This window comes from Chelonia mydas, chromosome 7 (genome assembly GCF_015237465.2).
Source record: "Chelonia mydas isolate rCheMyd1 chromosome 7, rCheMyd1.pri.v2, whole genome shotgun sequence".
Taxonomy (NCBI): domain Eukaryota; kingdom Metazoa; phylum Chordata; order Testudines; family Cheloniidae; genus Chelonia; species Chelonia mydas.
In genome coordinates this window covers 57,323,057-57,336,398 of record NC_057853.1, presented here as the reverse complement: position 1 = coordinate 57,336,398, position 13,342 = coordinate 57,323,057, and the positions used below count along the sequence as shown (strand labels likewise).

General features: G+C 41.5%; 1 protein-coding gene across 15 annotated transcripts in view; it reads right to left on the bottom strand.

The window, feature by feature from the left end:
• Positions 1-13,342, bottom strand: part of MAPK8 (mitogen-activated protein kinase 8) — a 113,710-nt gene that overhangs the window by 26,830 nt on the left and 73,538 nt on the right. For 14 of the 15 annotated variants that reach the window (XM_043552200.1, XM_043552199.1, XM_037904173.2 and 11 more), the window contains 4 exons: positions 10,459-10,588; positions 6,052-6,110; positions 5,796-5,934; positions 717-882 (listed from right to left, as the gene is read on the bottom strand). In XM_043552200.1, the coding sequence (XP_043408135.1) occupies positions 717-882; positions 5,796-5,934; positions 6,052-6,110; positions 10,459-10,588 (494 nt within the window). Of the gene's footprint in view, positions 1-716; positions 883-5,795; positions 5,935-6,051; positions 6,111-10,186; positions 10,258-10,458; positions 10,590-13,342 lie in introns of those variants that run through there. The other variant, XM_037904180.2, reaches the window with a different exon arrangement.

Genomic DNA, 13,342 nt, shown 5'->3' with positions numbered 1-13,342 from the left:
CCAATTTAAAGTGATAAAAAGGTTAGCAAGAAAAGGTAGGGAGCGAACACTACCTCATGAACTTTCTTTGGATCTCTGAACCTATAACTTGTTATGGACCCCAACAGAACACCTCTTAAAGAACATGCTCTGCATCATCATGGCAGTTGCACTGGTAAATTCTTTTACACTCAACTAAAGAGGAAGCTAATTTATTAGAACTGGCACATTTTAAAATAGAAACAAATTAATGCCAGTAGTGAGTGGGCTCAGCTTGCATATCCCTCTTTGGAGTGTCTCTTTCAAGAAGTAGCAAATATATTCCAAAGTAGCCTTTTCCTTTCTTATGTCACTTTAGGAGAAGTATTTGCAGTCACATTAGTTACCAACCTGCTCAGTGATGAACTCGCAACCCAAGATATTCTATAGATTAAGGCAGATACTACATATGGGGAAAGTGCATTTCTCAATTTTTGCAGGTGAAACAAACCACTGTCCCAAGTAGATTATTTATCTTTTTAAACAAACAAGACCCCCAATTTCTTTTTTAGATCAAATGTAAACATTTCAAATAGGTTTTATTAAATACGAACTATTGGGTGTAACTATATTACACATTTTGGCCACAGTGTTACTTTAAAAAAAAGTGTCTACAGCTTGAAAAACATTAACATGTAAAATGTGGTGTGCCAAACAAAAAATAAAAGCTATGTCAAAGAAAGACTATATTTGCTGACCGTTTTCTTTGTATCCCATCCCTAGGATGACCTCTGGTGCTCTGTAGTAACGAGTCACTACATAAGGCGTCATCATAAAACTAGTTCCTGCAGTTCTGGCCAGTCCAAAGTCAAGAATCTTCAAAGTGCAGTCTGATTTTACTACTATATTACTGGGCTTTAAATCCTTAAAAAGAAACATCATACATGACTGCTAAGACAAGAACAAAACACTCTGCAGTTCACATCTTAAAGAAAATAACCACTGGCATAAAAAAATGAAAAACTGGGCCATTATTATAACTTCATTCTTCCAATTTTTTTTCTTGTATGAATTAATGTTTATATCTTCAGCCAACCAAAGAATTAAACCTCTGGTATTACTCTTCAGCAGTTTATGTAACAAGTAGGGGGAGAAAAACACAACTAATGTTACTAGATATATTAGCAATGTTTGAAATAATTTGGGGTTAGTATGAAATGTTAGCACTCAGACAAGTATTACAAATTGCTCAAGAGAATTACAGTACCAAAGGAGAACAAGAATGGTTGAAGTATTAGAGATAATGTCACAGCAGGACTTTTCATCCTAAATGGTATTCAAAACACGAAGATTCTTACGATTTAATCAAGCAAAACTTTTTATAGTTAAAATGCATCTGTTAAAAAAATGAGTTACCCTTCATCAACTCTATCAATCAAGGTTGCATTACCTCTTGATTTGTTGTAGATATTTCTCTGAATGATCAGAAGGAAATTCATGCTTGCAAAGGTTTGGTTTGCAATAATGATTTGGTTGGTCATCAATTAACCAACTTTAAGTTTAATAATGACAGAACTCTGAACTGCCATTGCAAAAACTTCCAGAAGAACTTCCTGCACCTTTAAAAACAGGAATCAAAATACCTTCAAAAAGAAAAGGAGTACTTGTGGCACCTTAGAGATGAACAAATTTATTTGAGCATAAGCTTTCATGAGCTACAGCTCACTTCATCGGATGTAGCTCATGAAAGCTTATGCCCAAATAAATTTGTTAGCCTCTAAGGTGCCACAAGTACTCCTTTTCTTTTTGCAGATACAGACTAACACAGCTGCTACTCCAAAATACCTTCGAAGTTTCAAGGCACTTTAGATGGAAGATTTGCAACTGAACTCTTCAGTTGAGCTCTATAACCAGATTTTGATTTTCCATTGCCTCTTTTAAAATCAGTCTCCCAAGACGCTTTACAAACCTATGAGCTACATACTCACACAGCATCTACAGAAGCATACACAGCAACCATTTTGTTCTAAGCCATATCTTCCACACCTTTAGCTGTCACAGAGCAAACGCTGGCCATAACATCAGAAGGTTTGTCCGAAAAAAAATCATGAGATCTCTCATTCCCACCTAACTGATCATTAGAGGAGTGATCCCCAAAAGACAGACTTATCATGGGATAAGACCAAGATCTGGCACCCCTTTGAGAGAGAGAAGATACTGATATAGGTAGTTTTTATATGGTAATTTTCAGGCTTCCAGTGAGCCTCTCAGATGTACAAAAATGCTGCAACACTTACTACAAAATATAAAGTAAATCAAACCAGTGTACAGGAACATGTGAAGTCAGTCACCTTCCCATCTCTCCCTAAATCACATGCTAGGAGAATGTTTTTGAAAATATGATGCATAATGAAGGCTTCTATCGACTCTAGAGATTAGTATTCTGCTTATAAGATACTCAACATTTATTTATCTTATTCAAGTGTGATGAGGCATTTCAGCTACTTAAGACAATACTTATTTTAGATTGTGCTGGAGTTGTGTTTATATCCTGTTTTAATAGTTACTGTTGTATATATGCAGGTTTCTGTTATAGGGATGGAATAATTATAGGACCTCTGGAGCAGTCCTCTTTCCCCATCAATAAATTATGTGGCATCTCAGCCTGCCACAATATTGTTGTATTAACCAAATTCATTCTCTTCAAAATTGTGAGGCTAGAACGGAGGAAAGAATTTACCATCATCATCAACAGGAAATAATTCCATGCACACACTCACACAAGGATGCCCATGTCATTTGCACGCAGAAAGTTAATGCCTACAAAAGCATATTCATTCTTCAATTTCCTTCCAGTATCTGACCTCCAGAAAGTCTAGAAAATTTGAATGCAAATACAAATCAACAAGACATGTAGCCTAACATGCTTCAGAATTCTCATGGCTAGTACTGCCACAAGGTACATTTTAAAATCTCATTCAGGTGTACAAATATACACATTTTCATTATAGCAGGAGCTCAAAAGCCCGATGTGGGAGTAATGCAGTGGTTAGAGCAGGAAATTGATATGAAGACTCCTGGATTGTACATCCAACTATCTTACTGACATTCTGCATGACCTTCAGCAAGTCACTCCAGACATCGCTGGGACTCAGCTCAATCACCATCTTCTACCTGCAAAATGGAGACTAAAGCATATTTCTAGAGCTCTTGTAGATTCAACCCTTGTAAAATGCTTTGAGTATTCTGGGAACAGGTGTTCATGTACAAGGTATTAATAAGGTTAAGCTATCTATAGTCAAATCTATACTGAGAAGTAAAGATGTGAAGGCTATGCATTTTAATTATAAATGTGTGCACTGTGTACAATTTGCTTAGTCAGTAAAAATTGTGGGAGCTTTCCTTCATTTTTAGCCTTTACACTGTACATGTATTGTGTTTCTGGCATGTTAGTGCATATCAAGCATGCTACTGCTGAAAGCAAGTATTTCCACAAGCAATGCAATATGTCCTGCATAGAAGCATTTATACAGCACTTTACACCTTCAAAGCATTGTGCAAATATTAACTCTCAACCTATATGAGGTAAACTTTACTATTTCATAGAGAAGCTAAATAACCCAATTACGCTTCGTTAATGGCAGAGTAAGATTTAGAACTCAGGAGTTCCTGACTCCCAGGTGCCATGACATACCAAAACTCCGAACGCACCACACACAACCACAGAAAAAGATAATATGGGATGAACAGTGCCAACAGGAAAATTGGCATTACACATTAATGATATTGTTGCTGAATAAATAGCTAAATAAAATCACTGCTGAAACTGTGTGTTCTACATAAAGCTAAGGTCCTTTGCAAATAATCCCTTTTCTTCAGAAGGTTTGTTGTTACCTGCTTGATAGACACAAGGAACACTAAAGCTTTATACCTTTAAGTACAAATGATTAATCGATGCAAAATTAAGCAATGTAACATTTTTCATGAACAGCAGGCTGATCTTTCTATGAAGCTGAAAATGAACTGTCATAATATGAGGACCTGCAGGTGAAATTGATCCATCTGTGTCATTCAGAGCCATTAACACATTTAACGCATTCAAAGATCATTATTTACATTTGTGCCAAAAGTCTGCCTTGCCAGAACAGGTCATCTTGTGAATTTATACTGCGAAGCAATTCAAATGCTTCAGGAATGTCAGTACAAATTCTAAATTACAACTACCAGGAAGCACTGAAGCTAGATTTCCTGATTTTCAAACTATCACCCACCACCAATAATATCTGGAACTGAACTGAACACTGTAGTGGAGAAGTAGCTCCTGTTATAACTAGGATTGCATAAACGTTTCCATTCACCTGCAGGTTCTCGGAGAGCAGGGGCTCTGTGTTATGGTGTGCTTAAAAGGTCTGAAAGGAGACTGCCCTGCAACTCCTAAAACTGACAGAACAGGGGCTCCCTCCTATGTATTTCGGGAGGGCATTCTTGCCAAGTATGTCCATACTATTGGGATTTCTTTTCCTCAGCGAAAAAACCCTAGGAAAATCCATACTATAAACCTCTGAAAAAGATGAAGCTTCTAAAGCAAAGCATTCAAAAGACAGGAAACGCCAAGGTTGCATGTGTGGCCTTTCTTTGCACCCTTGGGTGGACGCATTATGATGGAGACTTTGACGACACAGAATAGTGTCACAAAAATCATACCAAATTTGTCATACAACATATTATGAATCAATTTTTTGGCACCACCCTAAATAAAGAAATGCAATATTCTATAGTTTATCTGATATACTAAGGGTAATACAAACACTGAAATGGAAGAGTAAATGGAAAAATAGTAATAGCACACGAAACTACAGGTCAAGTACAACAGGATAAGTATATCAGAATAATAATAAAAATGTTCCTGGCATATACATATCCAAGTAAATTACCTTGGATAGCTAACTATCTCATCCCCTGAATTGCACATAAGGAAGGCTGCACTGCTGATTGAAGAGAATGTATAGTATATGGGTGATGAAAAATAATTAAATGCATACCGAGATGGGACCTTATTTAAGAAGTCAATACACAGATATATATAATTAAATATTGTAACAATGAAAACAGAATAAGCAAACAAAGTATTATAAGTTGCTACATATTACTAAGATTGTAAAAAATATATATATATTATTTTAGAAATCATACACAATTATGTTCCTGTAGACAGTACTGTAATGCATGGACAACTTAACTTCACAATTTCCTGACCCGAGTGCCTAATTAAGCTACCTTGACTTAATATAAACACAATAATGAGGAAACAGTTGGGAGGCTTACAGGATAGAATTTTCCAAGCTACACGGTTGTATAAAGTTTCACTCACAGGACTAGACAATATTTGATTATGCAGAGAATTTTAGAGGTGTATAATGTGTTTGTTATTTTAAAAAAATGCAGAAATAAAGATTACATTACGGCAGTTTAAAAATATATGGAATTTCAGGTTTGGTTACCAAAAAACGAAACAGAAACTTAGTTGGTTTAACCAATTAGTATAAAAAGTCACTCTTTTCCAGGTATTCTTTCCTTCTGATATCCACAGGGATAAGAATTCTACTGCAAATTAGAGGAGGTGATGCAACCTATTATACAGATTTTGGACAACAGAGTCTAGCCAAATTGAGATCCAGTTCAGGATGGACTCAGACTTTTGTTTCAAATTTAAACACACACAGCGCAGTCTTTGAAAGTATATATACAGTTTCCATATTAATAGAATTTTTCCTGGCTCCTTAATACTGAAGGCAAGAACATTAGGTGGATTTTAAAAAGTATAGTATACCACTAACCCTATGGATAATCCCAGCTGAGTGAAGATGCTTGATACCACACAGCATCTGATAAAGAAGGTACGACATTCGTTCATGGTCTAGCTCCATCTGAATCACTTGGCAGAGATTTGCATCCATGAGCTCCATCACTATGTAACTTATGAAACAACAACAACAACAAGTGAGTAATTAGAAGATAAGGTCTATTGTCTGAAGTCCATTCCACTGCACATGCTTGTGACAAGTTACAAATCTGGGTAAAAATTAGACTTACACATCTTGAAATTCTTCCAGAGATTTCTGTGGTGTGAACACATTCAGCAGGCCAATTATCTGTGGAGAGAAAAAGAAAACTCACAAAAGGTCAACAATTAGATTTTGCTTACCTGCGCAAAAAACACAAAATTGGTGGCTGGAAAGAAGTAAAACTTGACCTAAGAAGTCTCCTGATCATACAAGTGAACTTTGCTTTCTACTACTAGCATAATCCAATAGTCATTGTTAAGAATTGTGTTTACCAGCTTTCAATCTGTTGCCAAGCCTCCAGGATTATCCTGGAGTCTCTAGGAATTAAAGATTAGTCTCTAATTAAAAAGAACAGGAGAACTCCTGTTCTTTTTGCGGACACACACTAACACAGCTGCTACTCTGATTTCTAATTAAAGTTATGTCATGTGATGAAACCTCCAGGAATATGTCCAACCTAAATTGGTAACCCTATTTCCAACCTAACCTCTGAAGTCAGAGACTACAACACTTTTGCACAGTAATGTGCATGATCACTGGCAAAGTGCATGTCCAAATAAACTGCCCATGTATTAACAGGATGAAGCGACACAGGAAGGTTGAAAATCTTCTTTTGCGCCCTGGACAACTGGAAGAACTGAAGAGGACTCTGTGCTGTACCGGAAGTTTTGTGGTGTTCAAACTCAAGGTGAAATATAACTTCTAAAAGAAGAAATTATAACATTCATGGAAACCGAGTGATGGAAGTAAGAGTTACATTGCTAGGCAGCCAGAACGACAGATTAAAATGCTTCAACTGAAGTGAACGGGTTGCATATAGGTTCTCTAAGGACAGCTACTGCAGGGTAATAACCCTTCAAGAGGTATGGCATGTTTACCTGTAACATAATATTTCATTAGAAATTAATCCAGAGGTAGATTAGGAAGCACACTAAGTGTTTGTGATAAATCAGTGGTGCACTTCATTTAATAAAGAAAAGCACAAGAATAAGTGAGCAGAAGAGGAAACCAGAGCTTCCAAAGGAAGGATGGCTGGAAGAGGAAGTAGCTTGAGTGTTTGCATACAAGAAGGGCATGAGTTACTATTAGTCACCATGATTACTGATGCTGTGTGTGAAGAGGGAACACAGTTATGCTGAGCCCAAGCCTGTTATCTTCTAGCTGAGGGACAAGAAAATGACATAAGCACCACCATACAAATATCAGATCTTTGCATGCTTAAATAGGACAATGGATTTACCATTTCATTGCAGGAGGGGCTAACTGTTTTACAGTTGAGGTAATTTATAGTAGAGTCATTCAAGCAACCAATTTACTGCTTTTATAAATGCCACACTATAATTCCCACCAAATTCAGCATAAAAAGGAGAAGACTCTGATGCATACAAGATCAGAATATTTTGGCCAGCAGTGCTGGGGCTGTTCTTGTGCCCTGGATGTCCTCATCCTCTCCCCGACTTAATGGAATTAAGGGCAAAGTAGGCCCCAACTGTCCCTTAATTCCTTCGCCAATCGAGAATCCAGATGGTACAGGACTCCATAGTAACAGGGAAGAAGAACAGATCATGGAATCTAAGTGGACACAACATCTCAAAGAACCACAGATACTGTAGGATAAGTCATCGTTCTCTCTTCCTAGAGTGATTGTCCACATGGATTCCACTTCTGGTGGCTAGCAAGCAGTGCTCTCAAATCAGGAGGTAGGTGCTAGGAGTCCTAGTTAAATGAGGATTGCAGGACAGCTCTACCAAAGTGGGAGTGAGATCTTGAGGCCACAACTGAGGAGTAGTGCTGGGTGAAAGTGTGGACTGATCCTCATGTAGCTACCCTGTGAATTTCTGAGATGGACATGCTTTTTAGAAAAGAAGCCAAAGCTATCTGAGTCCTGGTAGAATGGCTTCTAACCTGCGTGGGTGGATCTAATATAGCTATCTCATAGCATAATTTAATACAATTAAATATCAATGTAGACAATCTTTGGGTGGATACTGTTGGACCTTTAATCCTGTCTGCAAATGCTACAGACAGCCTGGGAGTGCTCCTGCAGGAGCTGTCAAGGTAATTCAAAAAAGCCTTGATCACATCCAGGGTGTGCATTTTGGTTTCCTTCCTGATTACAGCAGGGAAGAAAACTAGCCAAAAATAGGCTCCTCAAGTGCCCATCATTAAGTGAAACAGCCACATCACAAGAGAGGCAAGTTTTGAATGCTGGGGAGTTTGTTTCAGCCATAGCTGCTAAATCCCAGTATCAGGGAAGTCCTTAATATAAGTTTTGTTTTGCATTTTTTTCTTTTAATATTGCCAAAGGGTATAAAAAAGAGAAACACATTATGCCAACTATGCTATTTATTTATGTACACACACACACACACACAGGGGTATCAAGATCACACTGCGAGTAGATAAGTAGATCTTGCAAGGCTTCCCATCTTGCAACCATAGGTGGCGAGAAGGAACTGAAAGATGGTTGGCCCCATGCACTCCTTGTGCCCTCAAGTGGGGGAACACTAGGGCACCCAGGTTACTGGTACAGCCCCAACGGACACTGCTGCCAAAAGAATCAGATCTCCTGTGCATTGAATGCCTGCACACCAGAAGTGGAATCCATGTGGACAATCACTAAATTATAATCCTACAGCAATCAATGTTTCAGAATTAACATAGGATGTTCCAAAGCAGCTTTGTGAAGTTCAGTGCAGTTTAAAGAGTTTAAACATGGTTAAGATGTTATTGGTCTGCGTCAGAGTGGTGGTTATACATTTACCACCTCCTCTCCAAACCACACACACTTACATGTATGAAGGGCCTTTAGAGTAAGACTAGCTGCACTGTGCTTTGGAACTAGTTTGTTTTCTCTCCAGCCCCTGCCTATGCTTCCAGACTGAAGGGGCTGGGATGCTGCTTCAGCGATATCAGAGGAAGAACAGGCAGGCAACTGATAAACCCTGCCAAACAGAAGCTTCCCTATTACAGGTAAGTACAATAAGACAGTTTGAGGATAGAAGCCAACTTCCACAGTTGATAAGCGATATCTGCCGGCTGCAGTGAGTGGATGGGGAATGCAGTGCAAGGTCAAGCAACTGCTAATCATCAAGAGTCACAGAGCAGAAAGGGACCGTTTTCATCATTATATAGTTTGTGGTAACATCCAAAATGAGCTTGGAAGTTTCCATACACAGAGGGTAACAATCTCTGGCTTAGAGATCATACAGGCAGTATTCTGAGTGTGGCACTGCAATGGTGTCTGCGGTAGAAGGAAGCTTCTCCTGCAGATGGTGGCCCTCCTCTCCTATCAGCCTGAGGAAGCTGGAACTTCCCATATGGGGCTCAGGAGAGGAGGTGGTGAGGAGAGCATGCTAGAGGTCTGCTCTGGGCTAATTTTAAAGCCTGACCCAGAGCTAAACACCAACCCGAGGACAGACAACCCAAACCCGACCCAAGAGTGTTGAGTCATTTTCAAGTAAGACCTGAACCTGACACTTCCCCCCGAACCTGTGTCAACTTCATCTTGTCCTTGGGGCTCGGCCTTGTGGGGGCTTCCTGCTCCACATACCCCGTGCCCACAATCCGTCTCCAGCCAACTCCTGGCTGTGAGGTTAGCATGGTGGTGACTACATTCCTGGCAGCCACCCTTGACATACTGCACATGCTTTGGAAAAAGAGGCACTGAGACTTGTTGGCACACTAACACCGCAGCACACAGGGCAGCAAGGTGGCGGTGGTTAGCAGGAGCATGACACGCAGGAGAATGGCACGCGGCCACTGCCATGCCAGCCCCAGGGGCAAGAGGGGGTGATCAGAGATTACCCAACCTGACCCGAGAGTGGCAAGGTTTTTAGACCCAATCTGACCTGAAACCAACACTTGTAGTTGGATCCCACTGGGTTCAAGTGGCGTATTAAGGCTCTATAGCATGCAGCCCCTAGCAAAGGAAGGAGCTGGCTCCTACCAGCTATCTCCAGGGCAGTTCTGATAAGCAGCCACTTGGCCTATCAGTACCTCTGCTGCTCTGCTCTGATTTTATTGCCATCTCCAGAACCTGAAATGCTCTGCTGTTGTCCTGCAAGACCACCTGGCCCACTTGCACACCAAAATCTGCTGCCACTTCTATCCCTCCCAAGCAGACTCTTTAGCAGATGCAGCACAGAAGGGAGAATGGTTACCTGTAGTACATCAGCCAATTGCCTGCCTGTACCACACCTAGCAGAGCAGCACCATGACTCCAGCCTTCAGCCTGGAAGCAAGGGTGGGGACAAGAGTTAAGGAAAAGCACAGTGGTGGCACTCTGAAGCATCCTCCTATACTTTATATGCACACAGGCCACCCTTTAAACACATCTCTACCCTATGTAAGGTGTTACCCTCTAGAGCTACCTATACGGTACCTGAAGACCTTTTTCTTAACACAAACATTTAAGGCAAGATGCTTCACTTACATTTTTGTGATTTACACACTTCATGAGAACAAGCTCTCTGTAGGCTCGTTTAGCATGGGTTTGATTCTGAAATGGCCGGCTTAGCTTCTTGATTGCAACGTTTCGTTCCAGGATGGCATCATAGGCTGCACTGCAATTAAAAGTAGACCGTTGTTATATCATTTCATGGGTTCAAAGCACTTTATAAATTCGTTATTCCTTAGACATGCTCTTTCATCTCAGAGAGAAGGAAGAGCATTGTTCCCATTTCACAGATGTAAATCTGACACTGGTTAAGGTACTATCCCCAAGGTCACACAGCAACTCAGCAGGTGATCCAGAATTCCCATTAATATTAAACTCCAATACAACGAGTGTACAAGTGAGAGTCTCCTTCATAATGAGCAATAACTGTGTTCAGAAAAGATTTTCCAGCTTCACAGTTTGCCAGTCTTACACAGCTCCATCTCCTCAGACAGTAACAGGAACTCAGAGCCCCAAAACATCAAAGCCTCTTTAACTGAATTCCTGCTACATGCCAATGGACTTCAAGGCATTGTAGATTAGACTACATAAAAACACAAAGACATCAAACATGAGAAACCATGTAGGTTTTTACCTAAAATCTACAAAAGGGAAGGAACTTCTGCCATCAGGCTAACAGCTCCGGAGTGCTTAGGTACTCTGCTACCCACAATTTTATGGTACCCTGGCCTCCCAACTGGAGAAGCCACCTGAGTGGCAATATCACTATACAAAGGGGGAAAATGGGTTCAGGAAGACTTAACTGCCTGACACCACCGATTTTCCTTGATGATGAGGAAAAGTCAACGAGTTGCAAAAGGATTCAATCCAAATTTCTTTCTATTTATGGCTTAAATTCAGGACCCCAATATTAACACAGGCTGTTAACTTCAGTTCTGTTATTTTTCTTGCTACTGGTGAAGATCGTTACAAGGGACAATTCCCATGCAATTCACTACACCTCTGTGACAGGCAGGTACTGAATTTGTTTGCTGCAAGACGCAACATGACAGCTGTATAGAGTCAGTAGATATTTGTCAGATGCAAAGGTCTTGGCAGCTGTGCATTACTGAGGGTCACACGTTCAGTGAAAATTGGCTGCCAGCAAACGTTCAGTGTTTATTAAATTAAAACTAGCTACTTTAACAAATATGTTATAAATCACCATCTGATTTGGACCATAGTAATCCAAAAAGTTTATCAAGACCTACTGGACTCTAATGAGAATAGAAGAAACATGAACACACATTGGAGATTTGCATTGGTTTGAAGTCCCCCTTAGTAAGGATGGATTTTTTTTTTTAAATGATGGATGAGGAAATGAAAAGTGAAGAGGGGTGGGCAGAGATGGATTCCAGTACAGGATTCCTGCAATATTGCATCAGTCTTTGCACCCCTGGATCACTAGGACACAAGTCTGTGGTGTCTCAGTCTACCTCTAAGTGCATGTTACAGTTGGTCCCCTTTGCTTGCACCCTAAAATGCTCAGATAACACTGTGATGGGAAGGACACAAGGACAGACACATACAAGGATTGCACTGGACTAGAGACTGAACTCCTAGACTGTCTCTCCAGGTAAGGATGGAGGCATGCAGGCAGGGCAGATAGTTGAGTTGATGTCTGCATTGTATGCGTTCACAGAAAGGCAAAAGCTGGATGTGGAAGAGCCCTATTTGGGCATCTAGTTCATGCTCCTGTCAATATTGTCCCCTATTGCATATGGTCTACTTTTACATGCACAGAGTTAGAAGCTGTGATGGGGATTGTAATGAGACAGAGTGGCCTCCCACTGAGCCAGAGAGGGAGGGACCACTCTCTGAACCCAGAAGGGTGGAGCCAGGCCATGATCACCCTTCCCACCAGAAGTCAGGAGGCAGGACAGGAAGTATAAAGGGCAGGTCCTCCTGGAGCTCAGTTTAGCTGCAGTTGCCAAAGGAGACAGATGCCTCCTGCCCGCTCTTGAGCTGGGAAACTGCAGCAGATCCCTGCCAAGCTGAACACTGACTAGAGCTGCCTGCTGCCAAGGCACGGAGGAGTTGCTGGGACAGCCACTGGCATTCTACCCCGATGAAATGGAGGACCCCCCATGGATCCAAGTATACCCTAAGGGGAGGGTAGGAAGTGGCCCAGGGGCAGCTGACCCCAGTCTGGCTGTGTTGCTGCCGGAGACCCAGTCAGCATGTTGCACCTGGATTCCCTGCTGACCCAGCGGTGAAATACTTCCCCACTGTTAAGGTCCTGGGTCAGGGCCTGGTGGAGTCAGGTGGGCTGGGCTCTCCTATCCCCGGCCACCCCACCCCAGGGGTGGCAACCTCCCCTCTCTAAGCCAAGAGGCCTGTGTTTGTCAGCTGAAGCTAGGACACCCAACACCTGTGCTGCCCTGCCCTGACTGTAGGCTGGAGCCTTAAACTGCTGCCCCACCCTAACTGAGGGCCCAGCCTTATAGACTTGTGCTGCTCTGCCCAGATCATGGGCCAGAGCCCCTAACTGTTTGCTGCTCTGTCCTGACTACAGGCCATGGCCATAGACTGTTTGCCGCCCTGCCCCGACCGAGGGCCTGGGGCCCAGAGACTGATTTGTGGCTCAGCCTGGATTGCAGGCCAGAGCCCTTGTCGAAGCAGTGCTTTGCTAATTCCCTGACTGTGTGCAACGTCCAGTGAGGTGGAGTGGCCTCCCACTGACCCAGAGGGGGAGGGAATTACCGATAACCTATGACAGGGGTTCACATCATACCAATCTTGAAAGGGTTAATGAGGCTGAGAAGGGAGCCAATTAACTTAATAGGTCACATCTGAGGGGAATTAGGCTGGATAAACAACCCCTGATTGGCAACAGGGCCCAATTGAGAAGGGACAGGTGGGATTATGAGAGAGCCAGGAA